Source organism: Carcharhinus amblyrhynchos, chromosome 11, assembly GCF_965287045.1.
Source record: "Carcharhinus amblyrhynchos chromosome 11, sCarAmb.v2.hapA, whole genome shotgun sequence".
Taxonomy (NCBI): domain Eukaryota; kingdom Metazoa; phylum Chordata; class Chondrichthyes; order Carcharhiniformes; family Carcharhinidae; genus Carcharhinus; species Carcharhinus amblyrhynchos.
This window is the reverse complement of record NC_137334.1, coordinates 48,445,126-48,468,930: the sequence shown is the minus strand read 5'-3', so window position 1 is coordinate 48,468,930 and position 23,805 is coordinate 48,445,126. Positions and strand designations below refer to the sequence as shown.

At 43.0% G+C, this 23,805-nt stretch overlaps 1 protein-coding gene across 2 annotated transcripts in view; it reads right to left on the bottom strand.

Moving 5' to 3' along the window:
* erich2 (glutamate-rich 2) overlaps positions 1-18,820 on the bottom strand; it is a 121,617-nt gene extending 102,797 nt beyond the window's left edge. For both annotated transcript variants that reach the window (XM_080199037.1, XM_080199038.1), the window contains exons 1-4: positions 18,747-18,820; positions 18,594-18,630; positions 13,285-13,333; positions 7,557-7,593 (exon numbers count right to left, since the gene is read on the bottom strand). In XM_080199037.1, the coding sequence (XP_080055163.1) occupies positions 7,557-7,593; positions 13,285-13,333; positions 18,594-18,630; positions 18,747-18,763 (140 nt within the window). In that variant the 5' untranslated portion in view covers positions 18,764-18,820. The remainder of the gene's footprint in view (positions 1-7,556; positions 7,594-13,284; positions 13,334-18,593; positions 18,631-18,746) is intronic.
* Positions 18,821-23,805: the final 4,985 nt, after the last annotated feature.

Sequence of the window (23,805 nt, the reverse complement as noted above, 5' to 3'; positions counted from 1 at the left end):
ACTTTCTCCCAGTCCCACAAATTTCATAGATGATCTAAAAATGTTTAATCAGGTGCTGGGAGAATAAAGCATGTGGAAAAAACATTTATTTTTTGCATATACTGTAGTTGCCAAGTTTACATGGCTGAATATAACTGCAAATTCTTCAAATCTGTAATTTATCCAACATAGACTCAGCAACTCATAACTTCAACTTCATAGTTTAAATGAGTTTTGGCTTGGATTTTGTATATTAGTAATAGTAAGACTGTTGACTTAAGTTATTATTGGATAAAAGTGCCAACAATTTCTGGCATCCAAACATGCACAGTTAAATGCAGAAATCTGAGAGATCTAGTCAGTGATGCTCTGCTTCTCCACAAGGTGCATTCTTATTGTTTTTACTGATAGAATCTGCACAGATCACTATGATGGTATAGATTTAGGCCCACTGATCTCACTGTAAAAACAGATAAAATATTATACTTGGTACAATCATAAGTAATTTATTTATACACAGTATAGCAATTGATAACTACAGATAAACAAAACATTTGGTCCTGAAAATTTTTCAACTGTGTAATTACATTCCCTCAGAAGAAAATGAACGCAGCAGATCTTTTTCAAAACGATAATAGTTTTTCTCTTTTAAGTCTTTCCCTTAATCTTGTACACATGCCACAATCTTTATTTTGCTTCCTATACAACAGTTAAGAATGAATTTAAATGTAATTTATACTTCCAGATGATTAACCCGTGGTTTGTAGTCTACATAGGCATAATTTCTGGACCTGGCAGACGTCGGGTCCTACTTTCATGAGGCAGGCAGCTAATTAAGTCTTATCAATTGGTAAAGGAGGCCAGCTGGGATATTCTGATAGACTCCAGTATCCTGACCCAATGGAGAAAGTCAACTGCCTGGCAGCAGGTATCTAGCAAAAGGCGGGTTGCCAGAATCCCAGGCATTGTCGACTAGCCCTCTCTGCCTGCCGGGAGGCAGGTCCTGTCAAAGACCACCCTGTAGAGGTATTCTTCCTGTTGCCATCCTTTAAATTTTTGAAACAAGTTGGTGTGAGAGGGCACTTCCATGTTACTTCCGCTTTACTGTAGTTGACTGCCCCTCTGAGCTTGGAATGCCTTTTATTGGCCCTCCACATTTAAGAATCCATCTTCCATCCTTAATTGGAAAAAGTCCAGTCTCCTTTTAATGAGCATGGGCACCCTGGTCAAAATTCCAATAAGTGACTGCTCCCTCTCCATTCCTCCTTCCCCAGGGATGAGTTTGGGATCCGGAAGCCATCCCGGTTCTTGCTTGCCACCACCCAAAAATGAAAATTCAGCCTCGTGACTCAGTTAAAATTCTTCAATCTGACTGGTTGAAAACCCCCCGGTGCTTGTCTTGCTCATAGATGGCACCGATTCCCAGCATCAGGTTCAAAATTCAAACAGATACTAGTTAATGGGGAATTTCCATAGATAAGCCCTGAAAAAAATGTTTCGGCAGCTGCATGAAAGGTGAATGAGCCACTCCTTCTCTGCTCAGAGCAAAATTTGGGCTATTACCTGGTTCTTTTCATTTGGAGGCAACATTGAGAAGAACTACAAACTTTTTTGAATTAAGTATGAGGAATGTATACATAAACTAGGAAGAGACATTTTAGAGAAGATCTTAGAGGTATATAATGGTGTTCCTACAGTGGAACTGTGATGGTAGGTTGCATTCTGACTGTTCATCAGTAAAACTAAGTTTCCAGTAGGTTCTCCAGCGCATACATGTAACAGCAGCAGATGAGCTGTCAGAACCCCAGAAAATGACACAAGCGCTGTTTTCACAGCTTTTCCACTAAAGTTGCACCTGACAACTGGGAAATCTTGCATGGAAATTCACAGCATCTCTCTGATCCTGAAAACAGTACTGTCAACAGGCCTTGTCAGGCAGGTACTGTTCATAGAATCATTATTGTGCAGAAGGAGGCCATTTGCCCCTTTGTGCTTGCACTGACAACAATCCCACCCAGGTCCTATCCCTGTTCCCACACAATTCAAATAAAACATTTTAATGATCTGTTACCTGGACCCCCAAATCTCTTTGGATTTCAATGGTTTCCAGCTTTTGACCATTCAAAAAGTACCTACTCTATCTTTTTGGATCCAAAGTGCATAACCTCACTTTTGCCCACATCGAAATCCATTTGCTACAGTTTTGCCCATTCACTTAATCAAAAATATCTATTTATAATTTCTACCTAGAATGCTTACAATGCTGCTTATCTTTGTGTTGTTGGAATATTTGGAGATGACCATTTCTATTGCATCATCTAAGTCATTAATGAATACAGTGAATAGTTGAGACCCAACATAGATCCTTGCTGGATACCACTCAATACATCCTGCCAATTAGAGTACCTGCCCATTATCTTTACTTTCTTCGTTCTGCCAATTTCCTAACTAGGTCAATAATATGCCTTCATTTCCATGAACCTCACTTACAGTTTCTAGAGTGCCATCTGAAAGCCCATACAGAAAATCTCTCTGCATTACTTTAGTCACTTTTTTAAAAAGTTTAAGCAGATTCATCAGGATTTACTTACCCTTGACAAATCTATGCTTGCTCCCTTTGATGAAAGTTTTAGTGTTCAGTCACCTTATCCTTAACAATAGATTTTGGCAATTTCCTGACAAGGAATGTGGGGTTAACTGATTTCCCTCTCTAAACCTTTCTTAAAGGATAAGGGAAAAATAGAACAAGGCTTGAGCAACATCACTGACTGCTCTCCGGGCACACTGAACACTATTCAACAGAAATGTAGCACAAGAGCACAGAATGAAATTCTGTTACTGAGGCAATTTTTTCAGGAATGTAATGTTACCCTTTCAACCTTGTTCTCCAAAATGCTGGTATTCAGCTCACTTATCCATATCCTGTACATTGTGTTCACACACAGGAACTTGCAGTGTTTCTCTTCTATACGGCTACTTTTTCTATTAAGCTTTCTAACTGCCACTACTAAGTTGGGATAGTTCAGGTAATCACAACTCTTAATTGCCCTGCAATCCAATATCAACAGACAATCCAAATCTTAGTGCCTGGCCCAATCTCACTCTAAGTCTGAATACTGGCTGGCCACAGCATATCTTTGAAGCTACCTTGAAACATGCTCTAATTCCATTATTTTATTAATGAGATTCATAATGTTAATACTAATTTATACTAATGGAATTCAAGAAAAAAGATAAAGATGCTACCTGAATTACAGAAGCCACTCACCTTAAATCATCCATAACAATTTGAAAAAATATCAATAACAAGCTCGATAAGATTTGTAATGGAAGGTTCAGTTCAATATTACTAGGTTCAGCGCAAGTCCAATTGGATAGATATGGAGAAATTTCATCAAAACAATAGCAAGTAATTTCTTTTCACATTGAGAATATTTTAGTATTTTATTTTTTAACTAGTATGTGAAGAATCAAGCCCAATCTTACCCCCCAACATGTAAAGTCTGTATTTTTGAGTAAGTTATACCCCAGAGAGAATGTTCTATCTAAATATCCACAAATTATTGGTACATAAGAAATAGGAGCAGGAGTAGGCCATCTAGCCCTTCGAGCCTGCACAGCCATTCAATAAGATCATGGCTGACCTACAGTGGATCAGTTCCACTTTCCTGCTTTCTCCCCATAACCCTTAATTCCCTTGTCTATCAGAAATCTATCCACCCATGACTTAAATATATTTGACGAGGTAGCCTCCACCACTTCAATGGGCAGAGAATTCCAGAGATTCACCACCCTTTGAGCGAAGAAGTTCCTCCTCAACTCCATTCTAAACTGTTCCCCCCCCCACTTATTTTGAGGCTGTGCCCTCTAGTTCTGTCTTCCTTTCTAAGCAGAAAGAATCTCTCTACCTCTACCCTATCTAGCCCCTTCATTATCTTGTAAGTTTCTATAAGATCCCCTCTCAGCCTTCTAAACTCCAATGAGTACAGGCCCAGTCTATTTACTCTCTCCTCATAAGCTAACCCCCTCATCTCTGGTATCAGCCTGGTGAACCTTCTCTGTACTCCCTCCAAGGCCAATATATCCTTATGCAAATAAGGGTAATCAAACAAAATTTCAGAATGTTCATCTATCTGTTGCTATTCAGCCCCAACTTAATGTCCTCCATGTTTAACATTCCCTATATCCAAAGCAAGGAACAATTTTCCTTCTGGAGTATTTTATCATGTCAGGCGAGACTTAATTCTGTAGCTCCAACCTCATTCTTCACCAGATATTTATTCAATTCCTTTTTGAAAGATTGAACAAATATAGTATAACTTTTGATGTGGTTCTGCTCTACTCGTCCACTTTGTCCTTTAGTCAAAATTAAATGTTCTAGTTCTACATCATCCATGTCATTCAGCATTTCAAAAAAGTGGATTGCTTACTCTCTTACTGTTTTTCCTGCAATAAAATCAAGTTGCGCTGCACAAATCTTTCCCCATTACTTAAGAATCCTAATTCCTGCAACCATCTTTCTCATGCATCAGCATTTTTGAAAGAAAATGTGCCCAAAATTGTACATAATATGCTAACTATACATGGAATTACATAGAATATATAGCACAGAAACAGGCCATTCAGCTCAACAGGTCTGTGTTTGTGTTCTGCATCTGAAACATTTACTTTTGCACCTATCTATCCATGTAGCTCATTTAACAATTTAGCACACACTTTATGCATACAGTAACCTAAAGCTCACATTCCAGTGCAATACTGAAGAATGCTGTACTGTTGGAGGTGCCATCTTTCAGATGAGGGATAAATTGAGGCCCCATCCACTGCTTGGGTGGATGTAAAGAATCCTATGGCACTATTTTGAAGAAGAGTAGGGGAGCTATCCTGGAGGTCCTAGCCAATATACATCCCTCAAACAACATGGCACAAGGAAAATCTGATTGCTATCACATTCCTATTTGCAGGAGTTTGTGCAAATTGACCGCTCGGTTTCCTATATTACAACAGTGACAAACTTGAAAAGTACTTCATTGGTTATAAAACAGTAGTGAAGAAAAGCATGATATGGATTCACCTTTTTATTTAACAGTAATTGTCAAAATGCCAGAATGGAAAACCTTATGCCAACATTTTAGAATAGGTCAAGCCTTATTAGCTTCCAGCTTCACAGACTCTTGGTGAATCAACTGAATCAAGGTATTTTTGGGGGAAAAAATCCACCATTTTTCTCAGTTAGAAACAGAAATTTCTAATGTTAAAATAAAACTTTGAACTAAATTTAAAAAGTTACATATTTCACAATCCTTTCAAGCAACATTTATTGTCAATATAAATTTCAGTGTGATGTGGTCTGTTCCCAATAAAGAACCTCATTTGATGAGATGCACAAATCAGACATTATGGGCCTGATTCACGTCTGTTTTCGGATCCGGTCCGTGCCCCAATCGGGCAGCCCGATGATTTAAATGCATTAGCATGTATTTAAATCGACTTAATAAACCGTACGCCCAATTCTACCGCCAAATCCCACTTTACCATCTTCAGATCCGTTCTGGATCCGCACTGTTACCAACCTGCAGAATAAAAATCCGATGCGGATTCCTATTCTGCAGAGGAAACTCCGAAGCCCATCCTCCTCGAACACCTTTCGTAGAACCCCCACTGACCATCCCAGCAGACCCGCAACTCCCCCCCGGCGATCCGAAACCCCTGGGAGGCAGACCCCCCCACCCTGGGAGGCAGACCCCCCCACCCTGGGAGGCAGACCCCCCCACCCTGGGAGGCAGACCCCCCCACCCTGGGAGGCAGACCCCCCCACCCCGGCATACACCCCCCCACCCCGGCATACACCCCCCCACCCCGGCATACACCCCCCCACCCCGGCATACACCCCCCCACCCCGGCATACACCCCCCCACCCCGGCATACACCCCCCCACCCCGGCATACACCCCCCCACCCCGGCATACACCCCCCCACCCCGGCATACACCCCCCCACCCCGGCATACACCCCCCCACCCCGGCATACACCCCCCCACCCCGGCATACACCCCCCCACCCCGGCATACACCCCCCCACCCCGGCATACACCCCCCCACCCCGGCATACACCCCCCCACCCCGGCATACACCCCCCCACCCCGGCATACACCCCCCCACCCCGGCATACACCCCCCCACCCCGGCATACACCCCCCCACCCCGGCATACACCCCCCAACACCCCCCCCACGATTGGACCCCCCCGGGAGGCAGCCCCCCTTGGCGGTGCACACCACCCTGCGATCCAGCCCCGCCCCAGGATGCAGGCCCCACCCCCCCCAGGAAGCAGGCCCCGCCTCGACAAAGCACATCCCCAACCTACCTGAATTGCTGCTGTCCCTCCACCATCCTTCTGACCTGCACTCATTGATGTCGGACTGGGGTCAACACAGTAAGACGTCTCATAACACCAGGTTAAAGTCCTGTTGGAAAGTCCTATTAGACTCAACCAGGTGTTGTGAGATTTCTTACTGCACTTGTTGAACAGCCTGCAGCACTTTCCTGGCCTTCCGCTGGCATCTGTCGGAAGGAGAGGGCGGGTTGTGGTTGGGCGGGGAGGTGGTGATGGAAGATGGGGGAAAGGATGGACTTGGGAGAATCTCCACCACCCCGCCTCCCCAAGCAGAGATCCATCTGAGCCCGCCCCCTCCCTCCGGCAGACGCCAGCAGAAGGCCAGGAAGGTTCTGCAGGCTGTTCAACGAGTGCAGTGAGAAGTCTCACAACACCAGGTTAAAGTCCAACAGGACTTTAACCTGGTGTTATGTGTTTACCCCAGTCCAACGCTGACATCTCCACATCAACAAGTGCAGGTCAGAAGGATGGTGGAGGGACAGCAGCAATCTAGGTAGGTTGGGGGTGTGCTCTGCCAAGGAGGGCCTGATCACGGTGGGGAGGTCTGCTGAGGAAGCCTGCTTCCTAGTGTTGGGGGGGGGGGGGGGGGGGGGGGGCAGGATCTGCCAGAGGGGTCTGTCTCCCGTGGGGGGGGGGGTTCTGCCAGAGGGGTCTGTCTCCCGTGGGGGGGTTCAATCACAGCTCATTTCCCACCTCCCCCCTCCCGGCTCTCTGTTTTGTCTTTTGCGCCTGGGCGCGCTGTTTCAGACTTTTTTCGAACTGCACATGCGCAGTTCAGAGCTTCGATCGTTCTGGAAGCGCTAAGCCCCGCCCACAGCACAGACTGGACCGGAGCCGGCAAAAAGTGTATGGGCACGCTGGAACGGGGATTCCAGGCTTGGATCCGTTTTACATCCGGATCCGGCCCTTAGCTTCCAAATGGTAAAATGGGGCCCTACATCTGGAAATCAGTGTGCCTCCTTTTGCTGTTAAATAGCAAATATCGTGACTTGGATACACTGAACTATGAGTCTGATTTTTCAATCTGCACTCACATTGGATGAAGTCTTGTGCCAAGACCCTTGCTTTGTATTTCATAGAAGAAAAGTTACACTTGTATCTTCATTCACTTCATCAATATAAAATAATAGTAACTGGTCTTCCACAAGTTTGGGGACACATGGGAAAGTTATACTGCTATACTTACCGTGCCATTACTTGCAAAGGTTCCACAATTAATGCACCTACAAACAAACATGAAGGGGCATTGTCAAGAATCAAAACTGAAAATATTTATTTTCTTCCACTAAAACAAATTGAATAATTGATCTAAAATAGTTGCACAACAGAAATATAAATCACTAAAAATTTAATTAGCTGTACATTTGTGAGAAGTAAGCATCTACATGTTTATGTGAGACAAGGTACGTAAATGAGGGATAAAACTTAACTAATGGCTTCAATGCAGATGAAACTATCCAGTAGGAATAAACAAAGAATGGTTAATAGGGACTTCAATGCATTTATAACAACTTGCAGCATAGTGCATTCAATTCAGAACGCTCAAAGGTGACTGCATCAATATTGTGCCTTTAACATAGATAAAAGTTCAAGGCACATCACAGAAAGAAGAAAAATATAAAAGAAACAAGAGATGTTAAATAGAAAAGTTAGGCAAAGTGATCAAAAGTTTAGACACAAAGAAAGATTCTAAGGAGGTAATTAAAAAGAAATAGAAAAGTGAAGGGTTTAAGGAGGGATCCCAGAGAGTACAGCCAAAGTTAGTGCTTGTGCCACTAAGTGTGGCAAAGGAAAAGGATTGCACAACAGACCAGTTAGTCTAGGGAGGGCCAGTAAAAACACAAAGATAGGGTAATATAATATCATGGAAGAATGCAAAGGTGAAAATGAGGATGGCAAAAAACAAAAAAAAACAGATTTAAGAGGAACTAACTAAATGGCAACTGCCATCAAAACCAACAGCTGAAACAACAGCAAATGGAATTTAATCCTGACGAATGTCTCATCCACCAGTGGGAGAACCCCACATTGCTTCCTCTGCGGCAGGCCCATCATATTAAGTGTGAGTCAGACATTTAAGTAGCAGCAGTCAACCTTCCTCAGGATCAAGGACTTCAGGGATGAGCAACAGGCCAACCATAGGCAAGCAGTCATCAGCCTCAGTGACTCCAGGAGAGCAGTAGTTGCTGCTGGCAGTGCACCCACCAGAGGCCCAGAATCAATGAACTCTAGGCAAGAGTTGAGTGATGATGGGATGGGAATTGTGGGGAGGGAAATTGCTGGCTCAGAAGAAAGAGCTGCTCTCAGCAGCAGCCACCCCCACCCCTTTCCCAACAGTGGATCGTTCAATCAGGCACTGAGTGGCTTAAAACAAGGGAGAAACCCCACCCCTGGAAGCTTGCAAGTGGAATGTCCCATCTGGTTGAATAACAGTGGTGGTGGGATAAGACACTTAAATTGGCATTAATTACCCACTCAAGTGTATCAGTTGACTTTGGTTTTGGAAGACTGTCATGAGCCTTTCTGCCTTGGGTTTAATTCAGAGCTGAGGCAGGAAGGTGACGTGGTCCCCACCTGACACCCTGCTGTATGATTAAGTGCCACCCCCACCTCCAAACTCACCTCGGAAAGGGTATTATATTCAACGCAACAATTTTGAATTAAGAATTAATCCAACACCAACCAGAGCCATCTCTCAGAAATTCTCTCCGTGCCATTCCACATTACATAGAGGAGTTTCCTGCACAGGCTGCAGTTGCATATTCTTCATGTGCCCACCCTCATTTACGCTCTGGGCAAGCCATGATATTCCATCATGCCATCCAGAGGAGGTAGGGGTCATCAGTGTGAGGTTGTTTAAGCTCACTTTGTCCACTGGGGATTTGCCAGTATTGCACATGGCAGTCCCCTGAAATAGAAGGTTAAGTGGATGCACAGACTCCAAAGCCTACAATAAATTTCTCTGGCCTGGAACAGCCTAGTTTCACAGTTGTATAGGGTACATGAGCATGCAGCCCTGTGTCATTATCTTAGGGCAGTGCTCCTCAAATTGTGGTAGCAATTCAATTTCATGCTCCTCATATTTGGACACCAAATACAGAGCAGAGCAAGCAGAGCAGGCACTGTTGTGGCACTGCTTCAGGGCCTGGCCAAGGTGGCCATTAACAGCTCCAAGCAGCATGAAACAGAGGGGGCTTTTGCCTCTCTTTCACAGTTATGTCTGTACCTGGGTATCCCTGAAGAGGGAGCACATGATATTCATCGATTGGTTTATGCCTTCTTGGGCACCTTTGGGATGGAGTGCATCATAACCTCTAGAATTATCATCTTAATCTGATTAGCCAAGTTTCCTTTAAAGTCTTTGGTTTTGGGAAAAAAAGAAATAAAATGGTTAAATAGTCTTCAATTATTTATTGGTTAAAAGGATTTTTTAATTTTGTGTTTAATTATAAGCAGGTAATATTCACTAACTGGCTATTCACTTGAATTCCTATAGAGACAGACTGAAATTGAGATTATTGGGTTTGGCGGCTTATGTTTATAATGTGCAACTTGTCAAATATGTAAGTGTGTAAAAGATTATCTTCAGTTCTATCCTTCACCAACTGGCTTTCTAATATGGAAGCAGAGCGTTAACAAAAGAAATAGAAACAGGAGCAAGAGTAGACCACATGGACCACTGAGCCAGCTCCATAATCCAATACAACAATTGGCAATATTCAGTTTCTGGAAGAAACCAAAAATCTGTCCGTTTCCATCTCAGCATGAAATAGATTGAACAATGGAGCATCACCATTCCTCTGGGGTAGAGAATCCCAAGGATTCATAACCTCTTAAGTGAAAAAAATTCCCCGCATCTCAATTCTAACTCATCAGTCTTTATTCTAAGACTGAAAGACTGTGATCGGATGGGAAAGAGAGAAAGACGCATTGACCGGAAGGAGAAATTGGTTCCAAACCAACCAACTTTAAGTAAGGCCATCCCCAGAGCGATAACCCCACACTGCCGGTGTCATAAACAAGCCAAGGGTTGGACTTTCACCTCTCAGCCGGAGGAAATCAAACCCTTGAGAAGTGCCAGCCAATCTGATTGGCCGACAGCTCTAAGTGTCCCAGCAGCAATAAAACAAAAAGTAAGCACTGCTAGAACTGCAAGCAGGCCCAGGATGAAGAGGACATAGTTACCAGAAAGAGGTAAGTTAGGGAGGGATCAGGGAGCCACAGGAGTGGAGTGAACACAGGGTGGACTTTGGTGATCAGAAGGGAAGGAACAATTGGTGGGGGGAGGGAAAGGGTAGACCTGATACTCACAAGGCAACACCCAATGCTGTTCCCTCTTTGAAAAATGACCCTCCCACTCTCGCCTGCCTGCCATTGCCCAGCATTTAGTGGCAGTGGAGGCACAGAAGACCTTTCAACACAAAAAGGCTCAAGGCTGGGCAGGCTATTGGATGTCTTAATTATCCACCCACATCATGGGGACTGCTTTCAGGGTGGGTGGGAAAGCAGCAGGCTAGTCACCCGACAGTTCAAACATCTTGGTGGGAGATCACAAAATCCCATCCTGTGTCCTCGTGTTCTAGAATTCCCAGGCATGGAAAACAACAAGCCCCTCCAGGATTTCTATGGCCTAAGTTTTCAGGATGGCGGGGGCTCAGCACTCCCTGCCACTGGAAGGAAGTCCCATCTTAGAGAGCTGCCAGCCAATCACATTTAACAATAGCTCTCCAATCCTTGCAAGGAGCTTCCTGGAGCTAAGTCCAGAGAACCAGAGAAGAGACAAGTGGCAAGGGCGCCAGGTCAGATAGAGTAAGGAAGGCCTAGGGGCTCACAAGGGTCGGTGGAGATGGTTCGATCATAGAGAGGGTGGAGGGTGGACAGAGGTCCAGATGTCACCGAGCGTTAAGGGAAGGGTGTCCCCAGTCAGAAGGATTCTTCTGATGCAGGCACTTCTCACCTCACCCTCTTTCCCACCCAAGATCGAACTCTTCATTTTTGGTATTCTCCTCCCCAATCTATCATCTGCCCACCAACCTAAAAATGAATGCAGGGTGGGGAAAAGCCTTTAAGTGACCATTAAAGTGGGCATTAAGTTAAGGCACTGGTGGGCTTCCCATCTAAGGCCCTGCCTGCCCCAGTGTAAAATCACAATTAGGTCAGAGCAGATGGGATCCCAAAGGGAATCCTGTCTATGTCATTTCACACTCCTCTCCCTGCAGCATCCCCCCCCTCTCCTTGTCACAACCTCAGAACCTGCCCAGGATTTTGTGGAGGGGGAGTCATAAAATTCTGGCCCACACTTTGTGATCAATTAATGGTGAAGAATGGAAGCCAAAGGGAACAAAACAAATTCAAATTGAGAACTACAATCATTGTGGCGATTTTGGAAAACAGTGGCAAGTAAGTGTAAATGATTGGGCTATGGTTATACTTTGATTGTTCCAATTCTAATCACTGGAAGAATGAAGTAGGTATGTCACAGGAGTGAGATCCCGACCAAAGAGAAACCGAGATGTGACCTTGACTTATCACTTGTTTCAAGAGATCTAGTATTTTATATTTGCCATCAGACAGTGTTAAAGACTTTGGAAGACTGTCATGAGCCTTTCTGCCTTGGGTTTAATTCAGAGCTGAGGCAGGAAGGTGACGTGGTCCCCACCTGACACCCTGCTGTATGATTAAGTGCCACCCCCACCTCCAAACTCACCTCGGAAAGGGTATTATATTCAACGCAACAATTTTGAATTAAGAATTAATCCAACACCAACCAGAGCCATCTCTCAGAAATTCTCTCCGTGCCATTCCACATTACATAGAGGAGTTTCCTGCACAGGCTGCAGTTGCATATTCTTCATGTGCCCACCCTCATTTACGCTCTGGGCAAGCCATGATATTCCATCATGCCATCCAGAATAGAATTGGAACAATCAAAGTATAACCATAGCCCAATCATTTACACTTACTTGCCACTGTTTTCCAAAATTGCCACAATGATTGTAGTTCTCAATTTGAATTTGTTTTGTTCCCTTTGGCTTCCATTCTTCACCATTAATTGATCACAAAGTGTGGGCCAGAATTTTGTGACTCCCCCCTCCACAAAATCCTGGGCAGGTTCTGAGGTTGTGACAAGGAGAGGGGGGGGATGCTGCAGGGAGAGGAGTGTGAAATACTTTTGGATGAAATTTACAAGAAACATGATTTGTTACATGCCTATGAAACATGGTAGAATAGTGATAGATTTTGGAAAACAGATTGGCACTCTGGAAGGATAATATCGTGGACTTTAACAAGTTGTGTAACTATTAAGACATTCAGTTTGGGAATCCCTGAAGTTTAAAGTTTATTTATTAGTGTCACAAGTAGGTTTACATTAACACTGCAGTGAAGTTACTGCGAAAATCCCCTAGCTACCATACTTTGGCATCCGTTTGCGTACACAAAGAGAATTTATTAAGGCCAATGCACCTAACCAGCACATCTTTCAGATTGTGGGAGGAAACCCACGCAGACACAGGGAGAACATGCAAACTCCACACAGCCACCCAAGCTGGGAATTGAACCTGGGTCTCTGGCACTGTGAGGCAACAGCGTGCCACCATGCCATCCTGAGTTAATTTTTAAATTGCTGGCTTGAGCTATGTTGTGACATGTGGCTAGGCTACTGGTTCTAACCCTGTCAGATCAGGTGTCTGCTGCCTTGAAATAATTACTGGAGGATGTAATTTTCTCGAGCCTTTTGTCGAACAAATCAGACATTTTGAAGAGGGAAGTGGAAGAGAATTCATGTTTCAAGTTCAATATGACCATCTTTTAGTTTTTGTAAAGCTCATTCCTTTGTTACTTCCTACCACAGATTTCATACACTGCTAATAATTTTGCAAAAAATAGATTTCACAAAAAAAACTACTACCTACCCTGTGGAACAAGTTCTTCGATTCTTCCTGCTGGTCGAAGAGATGGACTCTGTTAAATAGATTAACAGTACTTATTATACATCAAATATGTTAAAACAAACAGCACAAATACAAATTGACAATCCCAAAGGATTTAAATTTGGTTATTTGACTTTAAATTTTAAAGAAAAAATGCCTATCCAAGTAAAAATACGTGAATCTCATCAATTCTTAGCCTACTGAGAAGGCAGAACAAATGGAATGAAATTTAGTGGCATTTGCGAGCAATCTTGGGATTTGATCATGCTGAAACAACAAGTTCAAGTGGAGATGTTGGTGTTTAGCCATATTGAGGAGCACAGGGAAAAGTAGCCATTTAACAGAGCTAGAGGTTAAATGTGGAGATGGTAGCAGTGTAAAGGTAGTTCTAGCAGCTCTGGTTTGAGTTTCTAAACATTATTGGCAAACAATTATTCACTTTTTTTGTTCATTTCCTAGAAAATAAGTATGTTTTAATTAGACAAATAAATATCATGGTTGCTTAAACAAACTGTGTAATTGACTTCACCTCCATGAAACAATGAATTTGAGACAGTTACACTTAAAATTCTTTTTACATCCAAACAAAAAAGGTTAAGTCAGTAAGTTTTACATTTCTTGAAAGTGTGGAAAATGAAGGTTTGCAACCTGTGTCCTAATGAATAGCAATGCTATCAATCATAAGCAGTTCCAAAAATTACCTCAGGAAATATATTTACTTGAACTAAGAGCCATAGTGTACTTTCTGATTTAAAAAAAACTCTTGTAAAACAAAGTGGTTTATTTTGTCAGTTTAACATGCAGAAAACAATTAATTACATCACACCGCTGCCAAATTTTCCACTCAATAGCAAATAATTAGTGTTTTACTCAGCCAAAACCATTGACAAATTGTTTTCAAATTATACATTTAAGCAATAGGACAATGTATGCTGTAGATTTTCCCTCTGAATGGTATAAAGGTAGCCAGCCTGTTGAGACAAAGAGCTGGTCCATTTTGAGAATTGGGCTTTGGCCAGAAAATAAATGCCTCACGGCACCCCATCAGCTGTGTCTCAGGAGATAGTTCCAGAAGGGTCAAGGTATACATTTTCAGGAGTAGCACCCAGTACAACAGTGGTTCAGGTTGTATTGTGAAGCCTTGAAGCATCTCTTGCTCCTCACAGCCAGCCAACAAACTAGATTAACACTTTCCTACTGAGCTCTTCTTCAGCTGAAGAGCCAGCTGATACTAAACAACACATGCACGCTGACATAGTGGCTAGAACTGCTGCCTCACAGCACCAGTGACCCAGGTTCAATTCTGGCGTAGTGCTACTGTGCAGAGTCTGCACATTCTCCTTGTGTCTACGTGGGTTTCCTCCGAAAGAAGTGCAGGTTATGTGCATTGGCTGTGCTAAATTTTCCCTCAGTGTACCTGAACAGGCACCAAAGTATGGTGACTAGGGGATTTTCATGCAATTTCATTGCAATGTTAACGTGTGACTTGTGACTAATAAATAAACTTGAACTTTTAACGAGAAAGATAGTGGGCAGCATGGTGGTTAGCACTGTTGCCTCACAGCACCAGGGACCCAGGTTCAATTCCGACCTCAAGTCACTATCTGTGTGGAGTTTGCACATTCTATAAATATAAATGGGAATAGGACCTGGTTGGGATTGTGGTTGGTGCAGACTCGATGGGCTGAATGGCCTCTTTCTGTACTGTGGGAATTTTATGATTCTACATATGGTACACACTGAAAATGGTCAAATGACAGAATATTGTCACAGTAGCTATTAAGTATCCCAAAGAGTGTGATTACATGTAGGGTAGAGAATAAGACAGTTGTTTCATCATAGCCATCTCTTTTAAATATCAAAAAAAGGGTGAATAATGTAGCCAGACAACATCCACTACACTATCTGCTTGTCCGCAACTTACGCAATGAACCAAATTAATCCTGAGATATTGGAAAGATTCAATCCATTCTCTGCTTTCCAAGTTGCCAAAAGATTCATGAGGTAGTGGGAAGTTGCTGCACACATATTACAAGCACCAACCACCTAGCTCAGCCAGGTGCTATTGACACCCAGTGGTAGGTTCTTGGAAAGAAGAGGATGGCCACAGCACAGGCAGAAATGGTGTAGCATTTTAAGACCATTTAGGACAGAAAGTGAGGAGATTTTTTTCATCCAAAGAGTGGTGAGCGTGTAGAACTTATTACCACAGGAAGTAGTTGATGCCAAAACACGAATGTATTCAAGAGGCAGCTAGATATAGCACTTGGGGCAAATGGAATGAAAGGTTATGGGGAGAAAGCAGGATTAGGCTATTGAGTTGGGCAATCGCCATGATCATAATGAATGGCAGAGCACTCGAAGAGCCGAATGGCCTCCTCCTGCTCCTATCTTCTATATTTCTATGAATTCAAATAATGTTTGCTTATATAGCTCGTACCATAGTACCAGAATAACAGGTCTGGTCCATCACATCAAATATGTTTGTCAGTGCTACACTAAGTAGTTTCCATTTACGCTATCGCGTCCCTGCATTTTAAACATGTCTACGACTTCGGAATCTCTACTGTTCTCTGAAGCAGAACCAAGACTGCCTTTATGTTTCCTCATAACAGGCAACAACAACAACTTGTATTATTATATCCCTTTAAAGTAATCTAATGTCCAAGATGATTTGGAGAATTATGTAACAAAATATGATATGAGCCACAAAAGGTTTTTTATGATCTCTTCAGGGTGGGCTGACCATATTGGGGAAATCAGGAGTTTTCCTGAATACTTCTGTGAAATATTTCATAGTTCGGTATTATTGGTGCTTCTTTTTTCCATTAGAACCTTGAAGAAACAAGTAGTGTCCCTGGGAACCAATCCAGCACTGAGTCACATCCACTTAAGGTCGTGTAAATCTTGTGAACCTTTTTACACTGCCTGTTGCAATTACTTTTTTTGTTGCATGTCATCACTCACTGGATAACTGGATCCAAGGGTTTCCTGTCACCCTGCCCCTCCATACATCACTCAGAGGGCCCACTAATATTGGTCAAGCAGACATAGCTTTCAGAATATAAGGTCCGAGTTTAAAGTGCCTCCCCCTTGCATGCTAAAATCAGGAACAGAGACAGTGGGGGTGGGGTGGGGGTGGGGGGGGGCAGGTGACAAAAATACCTGCACCTCCTTGCGTGGCAGTCTCAGAACACTGTTCCCAGTTCCAGCCATTTTTGGAAGAGGCGAGTTTGAGACCCAGTAATGTCTCCTGACCCCATTAGGTACTTCTTTTCAGGTAGCAACCAAATAAACTAAATCAAATTAACTGAGGGACAACTTAAAAAGGGCAGTTCCCCAAAAGGAGGGAGACCTGCCTGAGCCAAAAATCAAAGCAGAAAGGAAACTTAGAAAATCAAATCAAAATGTGGTTATCGGGGTTAATAATACACCCCAGCCCCCGCGGTGCCCAGTGGTCACAGAAGGTGTCAACTGCACCCGTGGACAGCACATACTTGCTCTCCAGGGACACCTGGCCATAAATACAGCCGCAGTAGAGGGGCAGTCAGGATAGATGACCCCGCCGATCGCCCGCTGCCTGGATCTATTGTGGCTCACCTTGCCAGGCCCAGGAGCAGATTCTGACCCCATTAGGTAGGCAAGCAAAAGCTTGTTAAGGATAAGCTTAGGAGGCCAACTGGGATTGTTGAATCAGTTTCCAGCTTCCCCACACGACAGGACATGAATCAGCTGTCTGGAAACAAGCACAGTAAGAAGTCTCACAACACCAGGTTAAAGTCCAACAGGTTTCTTTGGTAGTAAACGCCACTAGCTTTCAGAACGCTGTTCCTTCGTCAGATGAGTGGATCTGATCTGTCAGATTAGCTGTAAAGACTCACATTCTAATCAGTATTCTGTAAACTGTGTGTGCCTTTATATGCCCTGTTTGTGATCAGAACTCTCCATTCATCTGACAAAGGAACAGCATTCTGAAAGCTAGCGGCGTTTACTACCAAATAAACCTGTTGGACTTTAACCTGGTGTTGTGAGACTTCTTATGTGTTTACCCCAATCCAACGCCGGCATCTCCACATCATGGAAACAAGCAGCCAGTGGCAAGCTGGTGTGCCATATTGGAAGGTCTATAGACCTTCCCTACCTGGTTGTGGGTACAGCCAAAGATCACCCTGCAGAGCAGCCTGCACAAGTCAGAGGTATAACGGAATATCTCCATTTGCTAGATGGGTGCAGTTCCACAAGAAAACAGACATCATCCAGGACAAAACATCCCAGTTAATTGGCACCCCATCCACCACCTCTAACATTTATTCCTTCCTTCACTGACATACAATGGCAGCAGTGTTAACCATCTACAAGATACACTGCAGCAACTCACCAAGGCTCCTTCGACCCACAATCACTCTACCACCTAGAAGGTCAAGTGCAGCAGATGCATGGGAACGCCATCACCTTCAATTTCCCCTCCAAACCAAATATCATCCTGACTTGGAACTATTTTGCCATTCTTTCACTCACTAACTGAATCATAACCCTGGAACACCCTATGTGCCCTGTGGATGTACTTACACCACAAGGATTGCTGTGATGAAAGAAGACAGCTCACCACCACCTTCTCAAGGGCAACTGAAGATGGGCAAAAATGCTGGTCTAGCCTAAGATACCCACAACCCGTGAATAAGTACAAAAAGGTGATATATTGATGGGAAGTTGAAAGTGAAGTGGTAGGTGACTTGAATAAATTATTTTCTAGGGTGGGTGCAGAAGGAGGTGGATTGTAAGGGGTCAACTAGAGGGGTGTGGCTTATGAAGATACAAAGAAATGGTCGAAGATAATTTTGCTCAGCGATTGAGAAATATGAACGGTGGGGGCGGGCAGCACCTGAGATTGTGTTGTATTCCTTCGTAGAATCAGACAGTTCTAAGGAGAACATGGTTCGAGTCTGTCCTTCATCGTACTTTCACATCATTCGGGCTTGGAGTCAGGTAGAGCCTAGTCTTCCAGTGTTAAAACTCCCTAAAACCTTTGGGCTGTACGTTTGAAATTAAATGTATATTGTAATATAACAAGTGTAGTGAGGCCAGAGTGCCAGAAACTGGATTGAGAAAAAAGAACCGTTTTGCACTTTATGAAATGTCCAATTTGAACTGTTACGTACTTCTATAAATTTTGTGTAAAGTATTTTTTTCTTTTTGAAAAATAATTAATACTAAAACTTTAGTGTTGCACCAAGGAGGAAATATTCTCCCCGGGCACACTAACCGATTACAATAATTGATCAAACACTCACCCTGGGCAAAGATGACCTTTCCGCCATCTCCCATGAGCTGAAAGAATAAATCAACAGGTCAGAGCCCAGGAAAAATAATAATAATTATTATTATTATAATAATAATAATAAAACAGCGACTATTGACCCCGGTTTGTCTGTCCCCACACTCACCGGCTCAGCTCCGACATCAACCTCAGCCTGCGGGAACCCCCGGGCTGTCAGCAGCGACCGGGGGGGGGGGGGGGGGGGGGTGTGACGCCCCGCGCCCCGCCCCCTCACCCCCTTTCCCAGGCCCCCCCGCGCGGCACACACACAAACCCTCACCCTGGTAACTGCGGCGTCGTTTCCAGGGTAACCGCAGCGGCCTGTTTCCAGTCAGTAAGTGTTCAGTCACAGCTTTGTTCAATTTCAATAGGACGAATAATGTTACAGGACAACCACACACATATATAAATACATATAAATGTATATTTACACGCACACGCACCTCGAGTTGTTTACAAAATATACAAATAAACAAAGCTCAGCTCCCCGGGGCGCGCCAGTACCCACCCTGCACACAACAACTCCCTCCCACCCCTTCGTGCAGTGAAAAGACAAAGATGCAATTGCCCTTGAATATAGACAGGAAAGTTTGTTTGGAAAGAGAGGTTAATGGAGCGCCATTGCATTAACAGAGAAAGGGGAAGACAGAGATTGTGCTCACCCAATGCTGAGGAGTTGCTCCGTGGAGGGTTTGAGGGATGAAAAGGGGGAATACAATACAATCTCAGGTGCCCCTCCCCTCCCGTCCTGTTCATATGATCTCAATCGCTGATAAAAATAATCTCTGAGCATTTCTTTGTATCCTCACAACCCACATCCCTCTAGTTGACCCCTTTCAACCCACTTCCTTCTGCATCCAGCCTAGAAAATATTTTCTCCAAGTCACCCACTACTTCACTTTTAACCTTCCAATTAATTGCCCGGCCTTTGGCCTCACATTTGCCACTTTACTTCTGCAGCTGTTAAACTGTCCAACCAGTCCCTCACTTCCACCTTCAGTGGCCTTGTCACCAGCAAAACTATTACATCTCCTCTTCCATCTTATCTTCCTGTTTATAACCCCCCTCTTTGTTCTTTCAAGTCGATGGGGTAATAATATCTGGTGTACGTACAGATGGTTTAGCCATCGATTATAACATCAGGCTAGAAGACATCAAACGTTATTGAGTTTCATTCTGGCAAAATCACTCATTACTCTGGGATCGTGCTGAAACCAAACATAAAGCATAGCTTCTTTTTTCAACTACTAGATTTCTCATTAAACTTCTTATCCGGGGCAGCATAGTGACACAGTGGGTGGCACTGCTGCCTCATAGCACCAGGGACCTGGGTGCGATTCCTGGCTTGGGTAACTGTCTGTGTGGAGTTTGCACATTCTCCTCATGTCTACGTGGGTTTCCTCTGGGTGCTCCGGTTTCTTCCTGCAGTCTGAAAGTGCTGGTTAGGTGCATTGACCCAAACAAGCGCCAGAGTGTGGCGACTAGGGGAATTTCACAGTAACTTCATTGCAGTGTTAATGTAAGCCTTACTTATGACTAATTAATAAACTTAACCCCTGTTTCCTGCACCCTTACATCTTAAGTGAAAGGAGCTCATGGATTTGTTTGTCACAAAGTTAAGACCATCCATTCCGTTGTTTCTGTTGTTTACCCAATGATCCAAACCTTTCCAAGGCTTCCCACTCCCTGTTAACACATCTCCACTCTTCCTTTCCTCTCCAAAAATGCTTAAAAGTATTGTTGCCCCTCAAATTCTTTCCCATCTTTCTGCCAAATCCCTGTTTATATCTCTCCAATCAGGTTTCTGCTTGTGCTGGACAAATAAAGTAACCCTAATCAAAGCCACAAATGACACCTTATGTGTATTTTACTGGCTATTAGATTGTCAAAGATATAGTAAGACTTTTGTTATCTGGAATTCCACTAACTGGAATTCTCTATTAACCAGAATTCTGGGGTTTAGGTGTTTCTTGATTGGAGATGTCAAATTCACCAGTAATAGTTATCTGTGGCTGGTCTTCACTCCACCCTTGGCCTCCCACTGCACTGCAGCACCATATTACCATAGTACTACTCATTCAGGTACTCTGGCACCTTGCATGAGATCTCAGTACAACATGGTCATCCTGGAGCTTTTTCATTGGATGAATGCGCAGAACTTACCTTATATCTCATTAATCAGCACCTCCCATTCCCAGGGCATGCTGAATAACAGAAATTTTCTTGCATTGCTGTAAGATCACCTCTTAGCTGTCTCCTTTTTCATTTGAAAAGGCCATGTTTATACAGTTCTTCCTCACAACCTAGACCCCTGACATACAGGATCTTTCTAGAGCTCTTCTTTGCATGGTCTCCAGTGTTTGAAAGTCTTTCTTAATTCTTGGTGACCAGATTGGATTCAATATTGAAGGAGAATTTTGGCCAAACTATTGTGTACTATCTCTTCTGATTTATATTCTGTTTGACTTTGTTAATTGTTGCTCTACATTTGTTGGCCATGTTTAATGTTGAATTTACAGTGACTCATATGTGTCTTCCAGTTTTGGCCTTAGATATTTCTACAGTGAAGACAGAAAATACTTGTTCAATGTTTGTACCCTGTTTTCCCATTATCAATTCCCCAAACTCTTCCAATTTAAAGACATGTAGAAAATCTTACTGTTTTCTTATATTACTAACTTTTTTTTGCTACTCTACTTTCTCCCTCTCTATATTTTGTGGTCATTATTTCCTGGTTATTAAAATCTGACCAAATCTCTTACATACCATTAACCTTTGCAGATTTGTATATTATTTCTTTCAATTTTATACTATCCTTAACTTAATTATTTAGCCACAGATGATGCATTCTGCTGAAAGAGTCTTTCTGACTGGGGTAAATCTTTGCTGAGAGTTATTAAATACCTCAAGTCTGCCACAGCATTTCTCTTGTCCTCCGTTTCAACCTAGTTTCCTGGTTGACTCAGCTAGCTCTGACTTCATATCCTTGCATTTATCTTTATTTACGTTTAAACATTAGTTTTAAGCCCATGCTTCTCTACTTAAAACTGAATGTGAAATTCCATTATGTTACAGGTTGTTGTCACCTACAGGCTCCTTTGTCATGAGGTTATTGATCAACCTCAATTGAGGAACAGTGGGGGACTTTCAAAGTGATTTTTCATAATGCTCAGCAAAAGTATATACCAGTCATAAGGAAAGAACTTTAGAAAAAAACAGCCATGGATATCTAAGGAAATAAAGGAGGGTATCAAATTGAAAGAAAATGCATACAAAGTGGGAATCTAGAGGATTGGGAAATCTTTAAAAGTCAACAGAAAGCCACGAGGAAAAAAGCTATAAAGAAAAGTAATATGGATTATGAAAGTAAACTAGTTCAGAATATATAAACAGAGAGCAAAAGTTTTACAAATATATAAAATGAAAAAAATGGCTAAAGCAAAAATTGATTCTTTAGAGGATGAGAAAGGGGATGTAATAACTGGCAATGAGGAAATGGCTGAGGCATTGAACAGGTATTTTGCATCGGTCTTCACAGTGGAAGACAAATAATATGCCAAAAATTGACAAGAAGGTTATGGCAGGTGAGGACCTAGAAACTATTATTATCATGAAAGAGATAGTGTTGGACAAGCTAATGGGGCTAAAGGTAGACAAGTCTTCTGGCCCTGATGGAATGCATCCCAGGGTACTATAAGAGATGGAGGGGGAAATAGCAAATGCACTAGTGGTAAATTACCTAAATTTGCTGGACTCTGGGATGGTTCCTGCAGATTGGAAAACAGCAAATGTGATGCCACTGTTTTAAAAACAGGAGGTAGACAAAAGGCGGATAGCTAAGGCTGGTTAGCTTAACTTCTGTATTAGGGAAAATGCTTGAATCTATCATCAATAGTGAGACATCTAGACATAAATTATCCCATTGGGAAGACGCAGCATCAGTTTATGAAGGGCAGGTCATGTTTGACTAATCTGGTGGAATTCTTTTGAGTACATTAAGTGCACAGTGGACAATGGGGAACCTGTGGATATGGTGTAACTGGATTTCCAAAAGGCATTTGACAAAGTGCCGCACCAAAGGCTGCTGTATAAGATAAAAGTGCATGGTGTTATGGGTAGTATATTAGCATGGATAGAGTATTGGTTAACTAACAAAAAGCAAAAAACTATGAACTAAGTATAGTGTGTCAAAATTCACAGATGATACTAAGATGAATGGCAGAGCAAAGTATGCAGAGGACACTGAAAGTTTGCAAAGTGGTATAGATAACCTAAGTGAGTGGGCAAGGGTCTGGCAGATGGAGTACAATGTTGGTAAATGGGAGGTCATCTATTTTGGTAGAAATAACAGCAAAATAGACTATTATTTAAATGATAAAAAAATTGCAGTATACTGCTATGCAGAGGGACCTGGGTATCCTTGTGCATGGATCACAAAAAGTTGGTTTGCAGGTATAGCAGGTAATTAAGAAGGCAAATGGTATTTTGTCCTTCATTGCTAGAGGGATGGAGTTTAAAAACAGCAAGGTTATGTTGCAGCTGCATAAGATGCTGGTGACGCCACACCTGGAGCACTGTGTACAGTTTTGGTCTCCTTACTTGAAAAATGATATACTGGCACTGGAGTGGGTACAGAGGAGATTCACAAGGTTGACTCCAGAGTTGAGAGGGTTGGCTTATAAGGAGACACCGTGTAGACCGGGCTATACTTATTTAAATTCAGAAGACTGAGGGGAGATCTTATAGAAACATTTAAGATCAGATAGAAGCGGGGAAGTTGTTTCCACTGGCAGGTGGAACTAGAACTAGGGGGCATGGCCTCAAAATAAGGGGGAGTTGATTTGGGACTGAGTTCAGGAGGAACGTCTTCACACAAAGGCTTGTGAATCTGTGGAATTCCCTGCCCAGTGAAGCAGTTGAGGCTACTTCATTGAATGTTTTTAAGGCAAGGATAGATAAATTATTGAACAGTAAAGAAATTAAGGGTTCTGGTGAGTGGGCGGGTAAGTGGAGCTGAATCCACAAAAAGATCAGCCATGATTTTATTGAATGACAGAACAGGCTCGAGGGGCCAGGTGGCCTACTCCTGCTCCTAGCTGTTATATTCTTATGTAACTTTATCCTATTGCACATTACCAGGTATATTCCCTGGTTAGCTCTGGAATGTAGTGCTCTGAGCAATTGAC